The 23,308-nt window shown below is 36.9% G+C and overlaps 2 protein-coding genes across 2 annotated transcripts in view; both read right to left on the bottom strand.

The window, feature by feature from the left end:
* Positions 1-2,854: 2,854 nt before the first annotated feature.
* On the bottom strand, positions 2,855-10,916 carry itm2ca (integral membrane protein 2Ca). The gene is made up of 6 exons (XM_079887113.1): positions 10,603-10,916; positions 8,516-8,659; positions 7,087-7,275; positions 6,785-6,895; positions 6,552-6,702; positions 2,855-4,787 (listed from the first exon to the last, which is right to left on the bottom strand). Exons 1-6 carry the CDS (start codon positions 10,696-10,698, stop codon positions 4,696-4,698), a joined length of 783 nt encoding a protein of 260 aa, XP_079743239.1. The 5' UTR covers positions 10,699-10,916; the 3' UTR covers positions 2,855-4,695.
* Positions 10,917-12,794: 1,878 nt separating this feature from the next.
* Positions 12,795-23,308, bottom strand: part of cab39 (calcium binding protein 39) — a 15,164-nt gene continuing 4,650 nt past the window's right edge. Inside the window, exons 2-9 of the mRNA XM_079887046.1 lie at positions 21,589-21,743; positions 21,316-21,480; positions 19,240-19,358; positions 17,272-17,440; positions 17,081-17,140; positions 15,729-15,794; positions 14,179-14,322; positions 12,795-14,091 (exon numbers count right to left, since the gene is read on the bottom strand). Coding sequence (XP_079743172.1) covers positions 13,903-14,091; positions 14,179-14,322; positions 15,729-15,794; positions 17,081-17,140; positions 17,272-17,440; positions 19,240-19,358; positions 21,316-21,480; positions 21,589-21,702 — 1,026 coding nt within the window. The 5' untranslated portion in view covers positions 21,703-21,743 and the 3' untranslated portion in view covers positions 12,795-13,902. The remainder of the gene's footprint in view (positions 14,092-14,178; positions 14,323-15,728; positions 15,795-17,080; positions 17,141-17,271; positions 17,441-19,239; positions 19,359-21,315; positions 21,481-21,588; positions 21,744-23,308) is intronic.

Below are 23,308 nucleotides of genomic sequence, written 5' to 3'. Positions count from 1 at the left end.
CACGTCCATTCACAAATCCTCTCCTGTGGCCTCATGGGATAGTAAAGTGCCCATTGAATCATTCGTGAGCACACTCAGAATCTCGCCGGAAGTAGTTGGTCATCCGGGTACTTTTTGTCACATACTGTTTTTCGCCTACTATATAGTAGGGAAGCATGTGATTTCGGATGCACCTTTGATTAGGTGTGAGGGTGGGGTTGGGCAACCAGCTAGCGGCCTCAAAGAGAGGGATAATAATTTGGCAAGGAGTTAAATTCGGCACAACACTGGGAGTCTCCCGCATATTGATGTCGCTCACAAATTATATCCCGTAAATCGAGCGAGCGAGAGAGAAACCCTGTTTCCTCCCAGTATTAAGATACATTTTTCGGTGAACAGATCACAAGTGATATCCGCCATGTCGCATTACCGTTACACCTGGTATTATCACACGTTTCAAACGCGTCTCCTGTTACCATTTGCATTTTGATTATGCGGAGACCCCCGCCTTTTTATTTCGTCACACTTAACTACATCACTTTCACTTTTGCCGCACGAATAGGCTACTATTGAATGAACAAACCCGTTTGAGGCGGCTTAAGTGAATGTGTATAATATAATGTGGTACATCCGAAATCGCATACTTCCTTATACAGTAGGCGAAAAACAGTATGTGACAAAAGAAGTATGTCTGAATTCACAATACTCATAAAAGAGTAGACAAAAAATACCTGGATGACCTACTACTTCTGGTGAGATTCTGAAGTGTGCATATGATGAACACTTTACTATCCCATGAGGCCACAGGAGAGGGTTTGTGAATTGGCAGTGAAGCGACACTGGTTGGTCACATGATAATGACAACATGGCGGATGTAGTACGTCCAGATTACATTCATACTATATAGAACATACTTTCTGAGCGGTCGTATAAGCTAAAAATAAATACCTACTCAAGAGAGGATGCAATTTTAATTGCAATTATAAACATAATATAAATATAGCAATATTATATTATAATATGTATACAGTATATGGAGGGGTGAGGACCAGAGGGGCGTAAGTGACATTGTGGGTGAAATGGAGATATATATCTGAGATGAAAGCTCTTGATGAGCTCTTTCTACTGCCAAAAGGGCACAAGTGAATTCTTAAACAATTTGGAGTTTTTTACAGAAGCCAAAAGACTTAACACTGAATATACTAAGCCAGTTAGTGCCAAAAGGGCGTAACTGCAACTTTGGTACTGAGAAATGTATTGTGGGTAAAGCCTGTGAATAGCACATGAGTCAAAACGGTTGACACGACATGTACAGTAAGCCTGTTAGGTCAACCATGAGAAGAAAACATTTTTTTAACAGCTGAAGATGTATTATTAAGCTTATTTCGTGTCAAAGAGCTGGATGATGATGGAGGAAATGAAGACTACTATCTCATATACAAATCCATCTGAAATGTTCTTTATGACACAGATTGTTTTTGTTATGTTGTCAGGTCATCAATATTTAGTAACCCATTTCATATGCTCACTGTTCTGGAGCCTATACTCTCAGTTGGTTATATGGAAAATTTTTATTAATTAGTTGTTCATAATAATGATTTATGCAATTTATTACTTCAGATCAAACTATGGTAATTTTTTGTTTTGGCCAGCGCTATACGCTTGCTAGGAACAGTTTTTCCTTGAGTTTGGTGAGCTAATAAAATATTGAAACTAAGTCAAATCAATATTTTGTGTACAGTTATTTAATTATGGCACCCAGTATCGTGGACTCGCTCTCACTCTTGTTTCATACAAACGCAGCTGCTGCCATTTTGCGACGATTGTTTTGTACACTGTTATGGATTATAAGATAATAAACAGGTACGATTTTAAAAATAGTTTAATCTCAAATCAATATCTCTTATCCCCATAATTATTTATGTGGTGAAAAATCGTGTACTAAGTGGTATGACTGTACCGTATCTATTAAAAGTCTGTCTAGTTTGAATTTTTCGTTTGCTAGGAACTGCTCTCTCTGCGGAAGCATTGAGTTTAGAGCTAATAAATAATAAAATGTCAATATTTCATGTCTAATTATTTACTTATGTGGCAAGTAGCCACTCGGCTTAGCGTTGGCGTCCTGATCACCCTGTCAGGGTTTATTCTGAGATAATAATAAACCGGTTGGATGTACATTATCCCTTACATACAGTATAAGATGTTATATTATATAATATGTAACAGTTAGTTACAGTATCTTCCTTGGTGTGAATGGGCCTTTAAGCTCCAAAACCAGTCAAATTTTGTTAATACATTACTATTCATTAATACATTATTCTTATGAGCCAGATATTTTTAATAAAAGTTGATCCAATTCACAAATCGATGATTTGTTTACAAAGTGAACGGATTCAGTTCTGGAATCAACCCACTGACTCAATTTTCCAGTCGCAGTGTTTCTCAAGTTAACATTGAACATAATGACCCAAATGATTTAAATTTGTTCTTCCCACAAATCTATCACGTGACTATTTTTAAGGTGCCTTTTGTCATTTTGAAACTTAGCTATCAATGCATTCTTGTTCCACAGAAAGTCAGATGTGTTTGAAACAACATGGTGAGTAAATGAAGAAAGAATGTTTGCTTTTGATTTAACTATTCATGTGTTGTCAAACTAGAAATTATCCACTACATATGACTCGCATATGTAGCAAACTTACAGTCCTGTAACCTCTGACTGAACCAAGAGGGGAAATATTGTCATGTAGATCACTGATAAATGTTTGAGAGGAAGTTTAGACAAGATGATCTTACAAAATTATCTTTTGCAAGGACGCACAATGATGCAAGATCATTTCGAAGGCGTGCACAAGAACAATGGTTCACAATGGAAGAAAGCTCACACATGTATTTCATTTCCTCTTTCTTACAATTTTTCAAAGATTCCCTGCTGATTTCACATCAAAATGGTCTACAGTATGTGTTCTGCAAGCTGTTTGGTCACCAGGATATCTTTATAGTGCCTGAAGATGTTGTGAAACAAGCAGTTATGCAACATAAACAATTTCTGTAATTGTGAAATGTGCTCGCCCATGCTGTCAGTGTTTTGTAACAGAAAGATGCTCAATGACTTAGGTAGGTCTTACTGGTTTATTTACATGTTTGATTCACCTAACTAAACCATTTTTTTTGAAGTTCAACACACACATAAACACGAAGAGCTTTTGAGATTGTATACATTAGTCCAGGGCATGAATCTGGCCTAAGGCTTCACTCATATGATAAGAAAATACTCAAACAATGCACGTGTTCTCTTCAAAAGCATGCAGAGAGAGAAAAGAAATGAAGAAGTGGCACAGGAAGCGTGTTGTAGAAGCACTAAAGTGGCATACGGCGAGTACTGGATTTTGAGATACGTAGTAAACGAACACATGTGATAAATGTAATGATGGTTGTGATTTTTCATCAGGCGCTATAACTGGCACTAGGATCAGTTAGGATATCCATGAGTAGTAGAAAGAAAAGAATACACAACACAGGGCAAGACACAGTTTTGCTAGAGAAGTTAATTTACCTTTACATATGTGTACGACGATTTGTCTTGACGTTTATTATACAAGAAGTTGAGCAAAATAGCCTCTAATAATGTGCCTTTAACCAAGACTGTGATCGATAAGTTTTAAAGTACAACTAGAAAACATGAAGAGTGAATCTGCCATTTTTACCACAATATGCTTCGACTTCAGTGAGTTTTTTGTGCTCATCAATCATACAGAAAGCTGTAAATGAGATATCTTTCCATTTACATATGCTCTAACCTCACTTACATTGAACAAAAATGGATTTCTAGTGTCTAGTTTTCCAGTACAAATATCTAAACATTCTTAAATCAAGATACATTTAAATAAGAAGTGAAATGACCTAAGATATTAAGTCTTGCTTTCTGAAAAATGTACCAAAAATGAAGCAAGTTTGTTTAGAATAAGAAAAAAATATCTGTCAATGGGGTCAGAAAAAGGAAAACAATATTATTTTTCTTAACCCAATCACATATTCGTTCTTGTTTTATGCATTAACTCGCTTAATTTCGGAGAATTGTTTTTTCAAGTAAATGCATTGATTTTGATATAAGATATTTTTTTTTGTTGTTGATATTTTTGATGGAAAACAAGAAAAAAATACTAAGAACATATTTTTTTTTGTTTTTTACATTAAGCTACATTAAAGATTGGATGTTAGAGTAATGCTTTCTGTGAACATTTTTGGCCAGTGTTCTCATCATTGTATGGCATTTTGGCCAAAATTTCGATGCACCCCTATTCATGACTGAGAAGTATAGATCTAAAAACAGGCAAATATATAAGAGCAAAGAGCAGTTTGATGGAGCACAAACAGCCAGTCACACGCAGGTACAAACAAGCAGGCATTGTGCAGCTTAATGCCCGTGTAATCTTCTCATTTTAAGACTTCAGATGCTACTGTTACATTTTTAAATGCATCAAGTTGAAAATGCTCATTATTGCGAATATGCAGAAACAAACTGTTCAGATAACGTCAAGGGAACATTTGTAATGATACACATTACTAGAGAGAGAAGTACAAAAAGAGAGAGTGAAATGGGATTTAAAGACATGAGGGATCAGAGGTAAAGAGGGTGATTTTCAAAGGGGTGTGGCTACCGAGAACAACGGATGTGATCTCATCAGAAATGGGCGGGGCAATGAAGCGAACAGCCTATGGCGTCTCACAAATCACTGTCTCCACCACGAACGTGTTCTCGAAGTGGCGGATTCGGTGACAGTTCTGCGCATCGCGCTTGGTGATACCTAATGGGAAGAATACGAAAATGATGTTAACAAAACAAAAAATAGTTACGAGTTACTTGCATTAAAGTCCCCCTGTGCTGAAAATCAAGCTTTTAATGTTGTTTATATGTTTATATGTGCAAATTCATAAGTAAACACCACTGCTGAGTTTTCTTAAAACTGCAGTAAACCAAAGACATGGTTTGAAATCGATAACCAAAATCGATAACCAATCAAGTCAATGTGTGATTGTCAATGAGTGGATCTCTGAGCTGGTGTGAGTGAGTGGAGGTGGGGCTAATTTGCATATTCATAGAACAGCGTATACTAAATGAGGCAAGGGTGTAGAGTTACATTCAAGCCATTTTAAGGCATGAAGAATTTTTTTTTTCAAGGAAAAAACTTTTAAATTAGTCATTTTGGTGCTCAAAGATGAGTTTTAAGGGATACAATGATTGACTAAGGGGGGCTTTAAGAAATATTTTACAAACTTACACTATTATTTATTTAGCGTAATGATTAGTATCCCAGTTAACAAAAATATGTTCTAAGAACATTTTGCTAATGTTCCTATTAAAGGAAGAGTTCACCCAAAAATTCTGGCATCATTTACTCATCCTCAAGTTGTTCCAGTAGGAGTTTCTTTCTTCTGCTGAACACAAAAGAATACATTTTTGAAGAATTTCGGTAACAAATCAGTTGATGGACTGCCTTGACTTCCATTGTATGAAAAACAAATACTATGGCAGTCAATAGGGCCCATCAAATTATTAGTTACCGGCATTCTTCAAAATATCTTGTATGCAAATGTTTAGGGAACATTTCATTTGTATCATTTTACACATATTATGGGAATGTTACTTATGAATGTTCTCTGAACGTTCTGAAAACGTTAGACGACCATTTCGTTTAAAAACGTTTCATGAACGATGTATAAATAACGTTTCTGTGCTAATGTTTTGAGAACATCATTGAAGACCAGATAACTGTCTGTTATTGAAGGTGTCGAATAAGGCGACCGAACGTTCTATTAACGATACTGGGAGAATGTGTGCTTGTAAATTTAAGAGAACCTTGACAGAATGTTAGCCAAAGTTGTGAGACATTCCCTGTGTACAAGAACTGTATAAACACATATAATAACATAAAATTAATATATAATAACATAAAATTCAAAAATATGGTATACAGAAGAAACACAACATAAAATATTCATGGATCATAATAGCTTGATCTGTTCTAACGCAGATGGCCTGCTTCCATGAAATCGTCCCAGTTTTCCCAAAGTTTGTGGTTGTCATGGATATTATCATATTATATTATCACAAAAAAGCCTTGGATCTTCAGGAACCAGGGAGAAATAGATTGCTTAATACAGGAAGCCATACTGTGGGTGTTACTTAATTGTACCGCTAATTAGCTGCAATGAGCTATTAAGCTAGACGTCAATCAGATTTACATGGCAGCTGTGAAGCCACACCGGTGCACAGTTTCCTCCCACCAAGAAGATGAAGAATTAGTTAGGCCGTAAGTTGGCATTGCCAAATTGGACTCGTAGCTCAGGATTGGCAAATTGATTATCTAGATGAAAGATTTATACCTCAGTTTTAACAATGCAGATATTTGATGTTTCATTTTTGGGTGAACTATACCTTTAAATATGATGTAAAATCTAAATTTATATTATTTCAGTTGAATGATATGATTCTCTCTAGATGTCAACATTGTCTAAACCGTACCAGTCGACCACTACTATAAACAAAAGACAAACATTTGTCAACTTACGACGGCGTGAGTTGCGGCGACGGAGCCTGTACGTATCTTTACCGTTACACAGACGGTAAATAAAGCGGCCGAGCTGATGCATATTATTAACACGTCCAGCCACGACCATCTCTTCCTGGACAATGTATGTCTGGGGGAGGTAAGTCCCCTTCTACAAAAAGATAGAAAGGCAACATCAAGTAGATTTAATTCACATTTCAAAACTGCCATTACACAAGTACCAATACAAGTACCTTGACGTTGATGAGCAGTTCCCAGAGGTTACGTGGTGGCATTACCACACTGGTGTTGAGCTCGATGACATAACACTTGTCTAAGGCAATGTCATGGTAGGCCGTCAGACCCTAAAAAACCCAAACACATTCACATAATTCAGATAAAACTCAAGTCAAGTCATCTTTATTTATATAGCACTTTATACAATACAGATTGCTTCAATAAACAGGAAAATAATGATTCAATGATGAAAACAGAGTTCAATTCTCTGTAAATGCATAATGGAAACTAAGTCATGTGTGACTGTGAGCTGTGTTACCCTGTGGAAATCATGAATGATATCAGCAGGGTCTGTGTTGCTGAAGTCGGGCACAGGCACGCTGATTTGCTCATAGTTTTCCTTCAGGTAGATCCCCACGTTCTCCTCCAGCTCTTGAGAGCCTCGCAGTGGAGCGGCCACCGAGTCCTCGTACACGACACGGCAGTGGAACCGACTCTGATCCGGAACCTGAATCGCCATCATTTAAAATACATGATTTAAAGTTATATTCTAATACTGTTTTGTTCTTACCATCTTATCACTGACTGATATCGTTTAACACAAGAACATAAGATAACAATAGTATTTCTATTAGGGATGCACTGATAGGACTTTTTAGCGCAATTTTCCACCGGACAAATTGCGATTGTTAACTCATGATTTCTGTTCTGTGCGTCTGTGCGCACCAATCTTGCACTTCTATCTACTCCTCAACCAGACCACCTAGAGACTTCGGGTTTTCGGCATTATGTTAAGGAAGGTCTAATCTCGGGAACGCACAAAAAAAAAATCCAGGAAAAGATTTACTATCTCTTAGTGTTAGATCCCATGAGGCTAAAACACTCACTGAGTTTTTATTACTTGTTTTGGTCGATATCAATACCGATTTTAACAAACAACTATTGCCCGATAGCGATACTTGTCACTTTCTCTCTTATTTAAACTCTTTTCATTAAAATAAATTAGTGTTTTGATCATGTTTTAAATTAGCAAAGTTAAAAATGCAAGCATTAAGGTATACTAGCTAGTTTATTGCTAAATCATCAAATAATTTCTATTGAACATGGATTGGCTCCATTTAACATTCAACAGACCAATATAAATACATAAATACAACAGAACAGAGCAAAGATTCATATGAAATAAACAGTGCTTTTCAGGTTGGTCTACAGTAGTTTTCAGGTTCAAAAATAAATAAGTCATAATCGTGACATGAGAAGTCAAAATTATGACTTAAAAAGACGTTTTGCTGTATGTATCACTCTGCGTACCAGTTTGCGTGTTCCAGGAAGGCTGACAAAGTCCATCGATATCTTTACACCAGTAGGTGGCACCAAACTGTATTTTATGAGTTAGTCATCGAGCCATTCGTTCAACTGATTCTTTCACAACATTGATTCATTCAGGAATGAATCACGACTGTCTTTGAAACATTGGAGGTGTGTTTGACTCAAAGCGGTTGGTGTATGACATCAAAGTACCGCAAGAGTGATTCGAAAGCATACAGAAACGTCTGCTCTCTAATCGATCTCGCTGTACTTTGATGTCGTAGACCAAAAAGTCAAACACACCTAATAACACCAGAACATAAAACATTAACTCTGGCTGAGCCAAAAAGAAACAATTGGCACTACTGGAATCTGCCGCTTATCATCTAATTATCTAATAATTGTTTAGAGTTTATGGCACTCGTATAATTGTGTGCTACCTGGGGAATGATGTAGTAACGGTAGATATATATTGAAGCATATATCAAACTGCAGGTGAAGACAATCAGTGCAGTTGTCAGACAGCAAAGTCCACTCAGAGAGGAGCGTTTCCGTCCAACAGGCAAAACCAGCTCCTCTTCCACCTACAAACACACACATTTTTATAACATTTTGTTTTTATTTCCCTTAAAGCTACACTGTGTAGGATTTTCTCCCGTCTAGCGGTGAAATTGTATATGACTACTAACTGAATATTACTTTCTAGCTCCCATTCCGAGGGCGTTTTAACTCCTACGGTGGCCGTATTATTTCAAATCTGCCGGCAGTCGCGAGTAATCTCCCCCTCGCATTCGTCATGGTGCCACTGAGTGTCAAAACGCGAAAGGCGAAGCTTGAATTTCCAGGTATGTCCCTCTTTGTCTAATGTATTTTCAAGATGGAGGCAACATGGCTGCCGCCATTCGAGCGACTCACTCGTATGTACTCTAAATTGCAGATTATACGCTTACGAGAATACTTGATTAGTTGGTTGAAGTGATTACACATTAATGAGAATGTATAATTTTGAAAGAACAAAGTGTTTTTTGCTAAAAATCAACTTAAAATATTACACAGTGTAGCTTTAAATAAAGCATATTATAATAATACCCACAAAGTAGCTCATTTCAGGTTGTAGCCTACTATACTATCTGAGGACATTTGGTCCTCATCAAAATGGCAAGACCCAATCACACACTGCAGGAATAAATTCATCATGTCCTCAAAATACTGTGCAACTTTCAATGCGATCACCCACACGCTGAGAGACGTGCTACAATCGGCACTACATTCACTTGTATCATGTGCAGACAAGAATGGATTATTCAATGCTCTCTCGTACTACAGAAGGAAATTATTAGATGTGTGATGCCAATAGGCAATGACTAATAACGCCCCCAGTCTTGCAACCCATCTGCCAAACTGCACGGCACATGACCTGAGCTGGCCTCATTCTTAACTTACACACGCACGCATGGTTTATTATCATGATGGAGACTGTCTTTTGACTAATAGGCCTATTGTTTTTATATTAAGATAATTAGATTTAAAATATTTGAAACACTTACACCACCATACAATCTCTTTTTAAAATAAAAAACATAATTTTTTCTCCTCATGTTATTAAGAATATTAAATTAATGTTCAAAAGTTCTGAGAACATTCCCTGTTAGCTGGGAGTTCGATTACTGTTTCATGAATACTGCATATATTTGACATGTTTTCTGTATAGTAGCCAAGTATGTGTTTTCTGACTAAGGGAATCATTAGAGACAGACTATATTTAGTAGCTCAGAAATGACATCATCTTTAAATTGTTTTCATCGTGGGGAGGTCATTTGGCCTATGAAGACAGCGAACACATACATGCACCCCTTTTAGTAAAGGAGCGATATTAAACAGCTTAAGCTCTCCAAAGTCATTTCTCCTCACCGTAGCCATCTGCCATTTTGTCTCTGTTGGATTTGTGTGTGTGTGTGTGTTGCATAGACACATAAACCTGCACTGCACTATGTCAAATTTCAGTCCCTGACATTATAAGCTCTTAAGAATAAGGCCTTAACCTCTGACAATAACAACCCATATATTACAGGTAATATCTTTTAAAATGCAGGGCAAAATGTTTTAAGCTATTTTATATTTATTTTATCAAGATGTTACCCCATCACTTGGTTTAATTATCAAAGAAGAGCAATTTGATGAAACCATCACAATAATGCACACATATTGAGTGCACAAGGATATAAAGTGCACATTTTATGGCAGAGATGGATATGATGAATGATGGATGATGTGATGTTATTGGTGCAGGTGCTGCAGCATCCATGTCCTCTTGTTATGAAACCAAAGGGCAACAATATTTATATGCAAAACAGCTACACATATATGCACGCGTGTTGATAGAGCATTATCAATAGATCATTTTGCTCCACCAAATGACGTGACTAGTGGTTTATCAGGGTTGCTCTTTTCTTTTCCGGCTTTTGGTTACTTTGATCCGCTGTTGTCCGTGACATTTCGGATGATGCACACAAAAAGCGAAACTTACGTGTGGATGTGGTATAAATATTTGAGTTTTATCTCCATCTCCCTCCTCTTTCTCGGCTTTTTGTCCTGTGATGGGCTGAAAGCTGATCTTCACCATGTTGAAAGGAGAAAATAACGCTGTTTTTAGCGTGCACGAAGATCCTTTATCCCCTGGCTTTGTGACACAATATTTGCCGTTTGTTTAATAGACCGGAAGAATCTATTATAATTTATTTATATATTTCTCTCTCTCTATATAAAAAATCGTTCTTAAAGTCACAGTGCTAGCGACACTGGTGATGATGCGCGCGACCCAGGAGGAGCAAGCGCGCGCACGTTTTGTATACATGTCTGTGTACGATATATATATGTTTTTATATATATATATATATATATATATATATATATATATATATATATATATATATATATGCTATTATATATTTATATATAATATATATATAATACATTATCTGATGGTAATACTGTGGTACTTGCATATATGCCATACAAAAAAATGCCTAATACTAATGATAATTGCCGAGGATGAGAAAATCATAACAATACGTCTATCTGGCTACAGACAAGGTGCCAGAATGTTAAACGAAATTATTCCAGAATGAATATAATAAAATATAGGCTAATATAATATAGGCTAATATATTAATATAATATAGGCTAATGTATTAATATAATATAGGCTAATGTATTATTATTATATAATTTATGGCATTACTTGGCATTACTAAAACATGGTTGTAAGTCTGTTGAATAACCACCGCTTTTTAATCAAAGAACAAAAGACAGTAGAAACATGTATTTTATTCCAAACTTTATTTCCAACTGTTAGTCGGTCTACGGATTGACATTTCAGATGAAACTCCAGGTTTCTGTGCCCAAGTCTTATTACTCGGGCCAGAACTATATAGGTTAGATTGGACTGTTTAATTGAACAGACAGCAGGCCAAGAAGTTTCCAGCTTGTCCGTTAGATGCCCATGCTTAATCTAAGGCTGCAAAATAGAAACATGCACTGATGCAAGATAAATTTACTAATTCTCAGAAATCTTAATGCTTTGGGCCATTATGATGTCAGGCTTACAAGATGACTGTGATTGGCTGTTGTTACATGTGCCAACCGATGAAAACTAGTCCATCCTGAACCACAGATGCAGACTAAACCACAAATTATGGTGAGTTGCCCGTCACCATTTAAACAGGATATGCTCAGACTGAAATATGAAAAATGTACATCTTTAATCTACGTAAAGTTTATTGTACTTTCCACTAAAATAAAATACTGTTATAGACATGTCAATCCCTGTTATTCTGACCAGTACTGTAAACATTCGACAGAACATGTTTTAATGGGAGTTCTGCATTGAAAATGAGTAGAGATACCATTATGAATTACAGTCGCATTTGTTTAAGGGAGAAATGAAGGATTTATGGCAGATGATTGTTGTGGCTGTCTTGTGAGTAAAAGCAGTCATAACTTGAAAATGATCAACCAAAACCCTCCAAATCACTTTCAGGTTTGTGCAGTTTTGCACCAACTTTAAAGTATTAAATGACAACCCCCATCAACCACCTCACTGTTATTAAAACAAACATAAGTTAAAACATTCATAAAGGATGTGGGTGCTCAAATTGCCTTTACACTCAGCAGCCACAATTAGGTAATAATATGGGTTTGAGCGGGCAGATAAGTCTTCTGCTAATAATATCAGAAGACTTCAGGTTTCAGATTAGACTGCTGCTAATAATATCACATTTATTTTTCCCAAACTATAAACAGCAAGGCAAGAGATACACCAGCTCCGATACTGTATTTAGTCAAATTAGCCAACGCAAAACCAGAAAAGAACTTGTCCAGGTCACATTTCACCTCAAACTCAAAAGCAAGACATAGGAAATTATAGATTATAGTTTGTGTATGGGTTTTGGACTATTAAAGATTATTTCCATTATTTATGACAATTATCCCCCCCAACATCCATAATGCATATTTTTTATATATATATATATATATATATATATATATATATATATATATATATATATATATATATAGTTCAGCGACAAGAACTATATGTTGGGGGGGGCGGGTGGGGGTGTATATATATAAATATATATTTTACTGTCATTTATACTTATACTTGTCATTATACTCTACTACTCTGGTTAAAAAAACAAACAAATTTTAATTAAAAGCTTATTGGGAATTTAATGAAAAGTACTATTGACAATTAAAAAAATTACGACCAGTTAAAATTAAGACCAGATGCTTTATAGTAATAGGAAAGTCTCAACATATTTTCCTTTTGATTTTGAGGTTAAATGTGATTTGTCAGATTCACTCATGCACTCACCAAATGATCAAAACAATGGCCCTAGATAAAATGTACACTATGCCAGTGGGGGTTTAGTTTTACTGAAAACAAGACTAAGCAGGGCACAGATCTTAATGTCACGACCACAAGAAATCTGTCAGATTTCACAAGTTAACTTTCCATTACACCCACTTAATGCAGTGACTAATACAGTAAGAAAGGAATGGCAAAGTTAACCCAGAATTGACAACACAGCCACAACTAACTCACCAAACCACACTCATCTACACCTTTCCATACGACTTTCAAAATGAATCTGAAACAACCATAAACCGTTGAAGAGGCTGTGAGGTGCCAGCGCACATCCAATGAAGTCTACAAAGCCAAAACAAAAAAGGGAAGATGAAAAACCCTACTGTATGTAGGTCCTACACACTTATTCACCCAGGATACGCAACCTCAAAATGTGCAAAACATGTTGATGCATCACATTTGTAGCTTTCATGCAACTTCCCCGGCGATAGTGAGCAAATGAGTCGACAGGAGTGTGTTATTTGAATGGGTTACTGCATAAGTGCTTTATGCATGTCAAATTTCCTTGTATTCATTAATATCCTCAACTTGCATGGGCTAATTAGCATCAAGAGACATTTGAGTGTATGGTTGTGTATGAGGTACAAAACCCTCCTTCTTTATGTGCAATAAAGCAGCAGCATCTACATCCATCCTTTCTGTTCATTTTGCTCGTTTTTTTGAAACATGAGAATAAAACATTGTAAGGGGAAGAGGTTGTATGTCCAGCGAAGCAAGACTCTTCTTCATCCTCGTCGCCCCACCGAGCTCAAACGGCATTTAACGGTTCCTGCAAAACACAAAAACATGCCCAGTGCTACGGCCACTCAACGTCCCAGAGAGCCAAACATCGTCCAGACGTTGCCTAAAACACGGTCTAGACGTCCTCTTTGCACTTTTAACCATTCGCGATCCTTCTCAAGCTTCCTGCGGGGTCGGCCTCTTGAGGTCTCGGATCTGTTTGATTAGATAGGTCTTCTCGTCGCTGAACTGCTCGTCCTCGGCTCGGTCGTTCTGGAACTTGCTGAGGAACTCGATGAGTTTGGTCTGGTTCTTCAGCAGGATGTCTAGGATGGGCTGGGTCTTGTTCGGATTGGCCACAAACACCTGAACGCACAGAGAAAGACCTTGTCACTCAGAAATTTTGAAGCTTGAGACAAGTTTTGGGTTGGTGAAATAATAATAGATTCAAACCTTAAACACATGGAAAGCCTCAAACTGGATGTTGCGGCTCTTGTCTCTCAGTAGGTTCATCATGAGTTTGAGGTTCTCTGGTTTGCTAATGTACTTCGTCATTATAGTGAAGTTGTGTCTGTCCAAAAGCAGCTCTCCCAAAAGCTGAGAGGAAGAGGAAATACATAAAACAAAACAGAAGCACCAGTGTTGCCAACTTAGCGCCTTTGTCGCTATATTTAGCGAGTATTCAGACACCTCTAGCGACACATTTTCAAAAAAGCAACTAGCGACAAATCTAACGACTTTTACTGGTGTTACTGGAGACTTTTAGAGACTTTTTGACGTGAAACCGCACATTGTTCTTACTCTTCTCAACGAGCAGTGGGTGCTGCCGTTTTACACATCCCCGTGGCAAAGCACTCACAGGCGGCACAGTTCTCGCGCACCAGCCCCTCCCAGCTGCATTTTTGGACAAACCTCAGTAACCTCCAAATGTTACCGGCACAGTCCTGCGAGCGCAAGGTTTGCTTTCTCCTTGCCGTCACGCACCTCTCTCTCTGAGTCTACCCTGTTCAGTGAATGGTTGAGAGAGGAGCAGCAGCACGGCAGCTAACAGACGTGAATGAGCAGTGTTGTTTCCATGGACTTATCACTTATCTTTTTTTTTTATATTTAAAGAATTTAGATTGACCATTTGTTTCCCCTTTCTTTTCTTGTGCTTATCACTTGTAATACTCACTATCACAGTGCTAGTTCACCCAGTTCCCGAACTCTCTCAATTCAGATAATTTTACACTCGTTCTATTGTCTGACAAAAAAATATAGTAGGCTAAATGAGAACAGCTTTATTGGACATTCGGCTATATTATATTATATTATATTATATTATATTATATTATATTAAAATACAGTATGTGAGCATGATTTTAATGAGAAAAAACATTAGGCAGGCAGAACGCAAGTATGCCGCGATGACGTCATGAATAATGCTAATTGACGTATTACGTCATCTAGCGACATTTAGCGACGTTTAGGGGAGGCGTTAGCTACTTTCCTTTGAAAATAGTTGGCAACACTGAGAAGCACTTAATAATAAAGATCTAATGGCTACAGTAAACATGCGCACAGTTCAGTTAAAATGCATTATAAAGCTGTGCAATAACACAACTATACACACATATAACTATACACTACTGTTCAAAGGTTTGTGAGCAAAAATATTAAGAAATTGTTTATTTTATTCAGCAAGGACACATTAAATTGATCAAAAGTAAAGACATTTATAATGTTACAAAAAATTAATCAAACAACACTGAAAAAAAGAATCAGTTTTCTGAAGGATCATGTGACACTGAAGACTGGAGAAATGATAATGAAAATTCAGCTTTGATCACAGAAATAAATGACATTTTCAAATATATTCAAACAGAAAGCAGTTCTTTTAAATTGTAATAATTATTACTGTATTTTGATCAAATAAAAAACTAATTTCAAAAACAAAAAGACCCCAACCTTTTGAACAGTAGTTTTAATAAGCACAACAACATACAAATCAACCCGTTCCTTACCTTTAGCGACTGCCTCTTAGTCACATAGTTTTCTGAGTGAAGCAGTTTCTCGTATTCACTAAAGAACTGAAGACCAAAAGTGGAGAAAAGAAAGGACAGAGATGTACAGTAAATATCAGATTGTCTGGCTTCTTCTCATACAGTACCCCCGAAAAGTAAAGCATACTTACAACACACTTGCATTAGATCAAATATCAAATCAAGTGGTATTTATTTTAAAGAAAGATAGCACTTTACAAGCAAAACACGTCCTGTATTTGAGTCCTTAATATGGTTATGTTCACACACGGTTCAGTTAGTTACGGGAGTGACAACCGCATTCTATAACCGAACTCACACCTGTAAATTTTCAGGACTCACAACACAACCGCATTCTCGGAAACCCTTCGATGTGTGAAAGGAACCGGGCTGGAAAACTAGTTGTTCTCGGAAACCTTTCGATGTGTGAAAGGAACCGGGCTGGAAAACTAGTTGTCTCGCGCCAGACATTTGGAGAGAGATTCCCAACACTGCACAAACGCTTCTCTGCAGTGTGTTGTGGGTTTGCATGTGTAGTTTCGATTTCAGTAACTTACAGAAACAGCGAGATATGAGCTTAGTGTCATCTGAAGGTTTTCTGTCAGTTTTGTGTTCTACGTGCGAGTCAAATGCTTCACTCTCTACCCAGGTATAAAAGCTGCGGTCGGTTAACGAATATTTGACAGGCAAACTCGCAGCTGAATTGGACTCTTCTTGTCGTGTCAAAAGTGATGAGGCTTTTCGGTTTTATAAACGTCGCCATCTTTGATATTAATTTGGTTACTATGGTTACTAGTAAGAGAATACTAGCTTGCTTGACTCTTGTTGCACGTTCATACAGACAGTATTCGAGACTCTACTGTAAGTTGCTGTGGGAATGGGACATTTCGAGACTCATCTGTAATTAAATGCGGTTGTCAATCCCAAAACTAGCAGTGTGAACGCAGCAATATTGTCTAAAATTATGACAAAAGTATTTGGACATTTGGTTGCCTAATGTTACAAAAAGCTGTTGTTGATGTGAAGAACTTACTTCATACATCCACTAAAATCAACTTGACACCAAAATCATTATGCAAATATGTTTTTTGCATTTGTAGAAATGATACTCATATCTAAATTCATATGTAAAGAAATTTAAATATTTTAAAGGGGTTTTTTTTGGGCCCACTTCACATTCAAATCACTTCCAAAATGTATTGACTTTCACATTAAGTGCAAAGAAACAAATGCAAATTTGAGGAACTTCTTGTAGAATGACTGATCCAATCAGATCCAATGACAACAGACAGTGATGGAAGCCAAATAAATGAAAAGAAAAGTCAGTAACTCACTCTATCATAGTGTTGCTCCAGAAACTCAGCGCTGAGCAGTTTGTGTCTCGTCAGCAAATCCTGGAAGACAACCAAACAAATGGAATTTATCAGACAGAATAATTATACAGAGCATTTGAAGATGACATACTCAGCCACCGCCGCCCAGACAAAACGAACACCTAGGCTTGTTTGTTTGTCAACATACTAACTTTAAAAGTGGCAAATGCGTCCGAGGCGATGTCGAAGGTGGACATCTCCACGTATCTGAAGAAATCGTAGAACTGCTCAGAGCAGAGGGTGATCTTTGCCAGCGGCTCATGCCGTATACATTCCCTCAGCATGATCCCGCAGTTCAGAGCGATGTCTGGAGACTCGTAACTGCAAAAAAGACAGGAACATTTGACCACCATATACACATCCTCATGTTGCTCTAAAACTTTCTTTCATTCATAGACCCTGAGGGAGATTTAAAGTTGCAGAATGTAATATTGACTGCTAGTGGTTGAAATGGGTACTGCAGTCCAAATTCAAAAAATCTGAGAGAGTTTTTCCCCGCCCCCTCCTCATTGGAGTCAACGCTCACGTGAGTTGCCAAATTGAGGACACAAACTGTGATTTCTGACCCAAATTTGTTTGCTGACTTCCATGGCTGCAATATGCTGTGTTTCCCTCAAACTGGCAACCCGGGAGTCAAATACTATTGGGTAAATTGAAAGTGGGCGGATCAAACAGACCAAAACAAAAACAGACATTATGACACTGAACACACATTTCAAATTAAAATAACTGACAGTCGCATTGTGTTTTTCAGAGAAACAAGTATTTGAACTTAGCATGTTTCCAAAATTATGGTATTTTTATTAGTGCTGGGCAACGATTAATCTCATCCAAAATAAAAGTTTGTGTTTACATATTATATGTGTGTGTACTGTGTATAATTATTTTGTATATATAAATAGACACACATGCATGTATATATTTAAGAAAAATGTGTTATTTATATATAAAATATTTATATTTATATATAATATAAATTATGTATATAAATATATATACAGTATATATATGCAAATATTTCTTAAATATATACATGTATATGTGTGTGTATTTATATATACAAAATAATTATACACAGTACACGCACATATAATATGTAAACACAATCTTTTATTTTGGATGCAATTAATCGTGATTAATCGTTGCCCAGCACTAATTTTTATGCTTTAGTACAGTCAAAAAATGACATATAGCACATTTAAGTTGGATGTTCATGCTACTTTTTTCATACAATGAAACTAAATGGTGGTCAGGGGTTGTCAAGCTCCAAAAAATAACAAAAAAGTACCACAAAAGTAGTCTAAAATAAAATAATAGTTGATGTGTATATGAAGTTGGATGTAATTTATATCCAACTTTATTCTCATACACTCACGTAAAGCAATATAGTAAATAGCTAATCTCAAATGCTTGATTTTTTCATAAAACGTAACTATATTATCTCCCTGATCGTTATATGAATTTGGATATAAAAGTATATCTAATTTTATCTGCATACACACAACATACTAGAGTAGGGCTATATATATACTATATTGCATATCTCAACTGCTTGATTGTTCTAATCTGCTTAATGTGACTATAAGGCATGAATATATTAAGATATTATAAACATTAACATCATGATTTTCTGTAAAGCTTCTTTGTAACACTGTATTGTGATTTTGACATAATTTGACTTGTAGCTTGTCTGCTATATTATTGACTAAAAACTATATGTTTTTTTCAAGTCCTCTGAAGTCATACGGCATACGGCTTACTTTAAGTTTTAAGGAGTTTGTTAACTGGAAAAGCACTAACATGTTGTGAACTATCTAAATTCACATTCAAGATGGTATCGCTGATGTAGAATAAGATGTACCCATGGCTAATGCTGACTCACTAGAGTAAATATACTCATCTGGGATCAGAAAGCTCATCTAAAATATTTACCAATTGTCTCATATTAGTCACAAAACCACTTCCTTGACATCTTAGTTTGAGATATGATCTAAACAGCTTCAAATTTAGAAAAGCAGATCGAACTAATCTGACAACTGCCACATTTATGTTATATATTAAATAGGTGAATATGAAAATCAAATTAATGTCTTCACAATATGTTTGTGAGTGTGTCTCACCCTTTAAGCAGCATGAAGAGTATATTTTGTTGAGTGCACAGGTATTCAACAGTGGGTGTCCGTGTGCCGATTTGACGTCTCAAAATGTTATTAAAGATCTGTGCCACGTCTTTCTTGCCCTAAAGAAAAAAAATGCAGAATAGGTACTGAAAAGCTCAATTAATTAAAAATAAAAACATGTATTTCCACAAACTGGAATTTGAGAAATAAAGTATCTAAATCTTGTAAAACTGTTTAAAAACTGTTGATCCGGCTGATCCGTTCACAAGTGGCCAGTCGAGACAGTTTGCCATTGACATCTGTTAATACACGCAATATTAACGTCTCTCAGTTGCATAATAAGAAGCCACTTATGATTAGAGAAGAGCATCTCTTTTGTGGCTATTGTGATGGATTATTTTTTTTTTTTTTATAAAATAGTGAACTGTATTTTAAACTAATCATAATTCTAACATTACTTCTCCTACAGGCCTAACATTCTAACACTTGAAGAACAACATGTACTCTGTTGATGTGTTGAAACCAGTGGAAACTTTTAGATGCTGGCTAGACAATATCCAAAACATAATATTCAATAATAGTCTCATGACATATTAAGTAATCAAATTAACTTTTAACCTCTTCCATGGAACTGGGGGCTTGTTTCGCACAGATTGAATAGTGAATGATCATATTGAAAGAAAATGATCATGAGTAATAGGTCATGCTATTCTGTTATTACTGTTGTTTCGGTCCTGCTTATCCTATAAAAACCACCACCTTTCTGAGAAAGCTTTTCTGAGAATTGCTTCGAGAACTCTCCCAGTCGTGATTAAATAATTTAAAGAGTCTGTCTGGTTATTTCTGCAGAGCAAGTTAGTTAATGGAGCACTAGACTAGACACTAGAGATCTTACTTCGATAGCGTTATAGGAAAAGGGACAAAACGTCGTCCGACTCAAAGCCAGTTGTCGACTGGAGACACTTGGGTGTCGACTTCTTTTTTCTAACTGAATGGGTGTTTGGCTTACAATTATTCAAAATAAGCTGATATCATATTTCCTAATTTAATTTTGATTTTAATTTATGAACCAGGGTTGTCATGGTAATGGAAAACCTGGTTTATATGAGGGATGTTTGATTTTAGACCTGGAAAAGTCATGCAAAAATATTTTTTTTACAATGAATGAACTTTTTCTAGTTATTTTAAGTTCTAAAATATTTTATCAGGTAGAAATAGATATTTAAAAAAAACTGTAATTAAGTCGTTTTAGCTCATTTGTAAGTCGCTTTGCATAAATGAATAAATGTAAATGTCTAGGTGTGAACTAGAAAGTTGAAGCTCCAATTTACTTCAAGTAAAACCGAAGAATTAACTGGTGTGACGTCATTTCGAACAAAATAATCGCAACAGCTTGCCTAAACTGACTTTCCGAAAATTTTGCTCTGGCTAGTAAACACCTTTACATTGGTCTGTGGCGATTACATACTAAAGAGATCAGAACCCAGAAGACATTATTCGGCACTGGCTCCTTCAAGATTTTCCTATGGGGTTTTATAATGGGGTTTTTCAATTAATGAAATTATAAAACCCCATAGGAACATTTTTGGGGATCCAGGAGGCGGGGTTTCATCAGCCTTCCAGTTTGTATTTCCACAGCATGAGATCTCACAGATTCATAAATGAATCGCTCGTTTTAAAATCTCTCCGGTCTACTGACATGTGTTATGACATCCGCTTAAAACGGCGTCTTTTCAGTTTCGAGTCAACTAGTAGCCTAGTTGAATAATTTCTTCCGATACTGCCCTCTGTAACCGGTAGGCGTGGCTTAGGAGTGGCCTCGTAGGGCAGCGAAGCAAGTGCATTCTGGGAGTTGTTGTCTTTCATCCACATGAGCCAAAAATAAATTCTCGCTTTTCTCAGTCTAAAAGGCACCAACTTCTATTCTATTCTATCAAATTCTTCACATTCATCTTTCCAGTGGTGAAATATCCCTTTAAAGGAGCATTTGAGAGCTGCTCAGTGGATTTTGAGGGACTTTACTTTTCATGTGACAAGAATATATTTTGTGGCTAGTCTATTAAACTCGTCCCCCACCTCAAAGTCAATGAGCTGCAGATCTGCGACGAGGGTGCTGAGCAGACCGCTGTTGTAGAGCTCCTGAGCCAGCTGAGCCACGGCTTCTGTCTGCGGCTCCTTCTCACTCGTGCCGTAGAGAATCTCCTTCATCGCCAACAGAGATTTGGACACCTCTTCAGAGGCCTGCAGACACACACCCCTCTTATTAATGAACCTCATGAAACTCTTTAATAGGTGACATTAACAGTATAAGCCCAAACACATGTGCGTAACAGCACATTGCTCAAATACCTTCTCAGCCTTCTTGTCCGAAATGTCCTGCTTCTCCAGAATGGTCATGCTGTCCTTTAGATTCTTCACAATGTCCGCGGGACACTTGTGAGACTTACCGAAAGGGAACGGCATGGCAAAACCTTACCAGGGCAACCAGGTAGCAGAGAGCCCAGCTGTGAAAAAGTGAATGAGAAACAGAGAGAACGTCAAAGGGAGGGAAAGAAGAAAATGACTGAGATAGAACGAATGGACAAGCAATCAAATGAGAACTCATTCATGAGCAAAAGAATAACCAAAACAAAACAACAGACAATAGAATTGACAACCAACTCAGAATCAGCAAAAGAAAAACGTAGAAGTCACAGAAAGAAATAAAGAGCAAGGGGAAACAAACCATAATAAAACAAGTGAACAAAAAAAAAAAGAATGAATTAAAAACATAAGAATGAATAAATAAACAAATGAAAGAATGAACAAACAAACAGAAAAACTAATGAAAAAATGAACGTACAAACCAATGAAATAATGAACAAATGAATTAACTAAGGTCCGAACAAATGAAAGAATGAATGAACTAACACATATATATAAATGCATTTGGAAGACTTTACACTGTGTTCAATGTACACATTTAATCAGTTCTTGCTTTCTCTGGGAACCAAACCCATGACTTTGCGGTTGTTGGCGCCACAGATGCCGACGCGTCCGCCATCTTGGAACAGTCAACGTGTTGTCACTCAATGAGTAAAAATCAATGAGTTTCTTGTAACATTGTGCAGCCTCTGGTTGGAAAAACCGCAGAGATTTAAATTCCCACAAAAAAGACTTTCACAGGTGAGAATGTGTTAGTTTGTGTCTCTTTTATATGTATTAACTCAATATTACAGGTTTTTTATACTATGGTAACTTTTAATAGTCATGTTAGCTAACGCCTTTGTCTTGTTGTATTTATTGTGTTCATCTGCTGAAGTCTACTGCAGATATATAGATATTCATACATGCGTCTAACTACGTTTGCAGAAGCACAGTCACTCGAACTGTCGAGTGTTTACGGACCGGCTTTGACCTCTCCAATATAGAAGACGGCTCATGTACAGCGGCCCATAGAAACAGACAATAATGAGGCGTGTGTGTGTGTGTGTGTGTGTGTGTGTGTGTGTGTGTGTGTGTATATATATATATATATATATATACACATACACACACTCACCTAAAGGATTATTAGGAACACCATACTAATACTGTGTTTGACCCCCTTTCGCCTTCAGAACTGCCTTAATTCTATGTGGCATTGATTCAACAAGGTGCTGAAAGCATTCTTTAGAAATGTTGGCCCATATTGATAGGATAGCATCTTGCAGTTGATGGAGATTTGTGGGATCTAGGCCTGTCGCGATAGTCGATAAGTCAATTAATCGCACGATAAAAAAAAATGAGCTCGATAATTTTTCCGGCCGCGATAATTCCATTTGCATGCTTGTTTGTTTTTTCGTCTCTCTCTCTCTCTCTCTACCAAAGAGACTGGATGACCACTCTCGGTTCTTTAGCGTATAGGAGGAGTGAACTCTCTTCGTCTCTTGTCAGTTGCATGGTCTTTGTGTGGGGAGGCGGCGCGCGACGCTTGTCAGTCACGTATGGGAAAGCGCCGGCGGGACTGTTTGCGGCTACTGCCGGGAGAGAGAGAAGACGCTAGTTGTGAGTTGCGACAGCGAGCCCGATCACATGAAAATGCGTATCT

This window comes from Squalius cephalus (assembly GCF_949319135.1).
Source record: "Squalius cephalus genome assembly, chromosome: 11".
NCBI lineage: Eukaryota > Metazoa > Chordata > Actinopteri > Cypriniformes > Leuciscidae > Squalius > Squalius cephalus.
The sequence above is the reverse complement of the archived record's forward strand: the minus strand, read 5'-3'. Positions and strand labels throughout refer to the sequence as shown.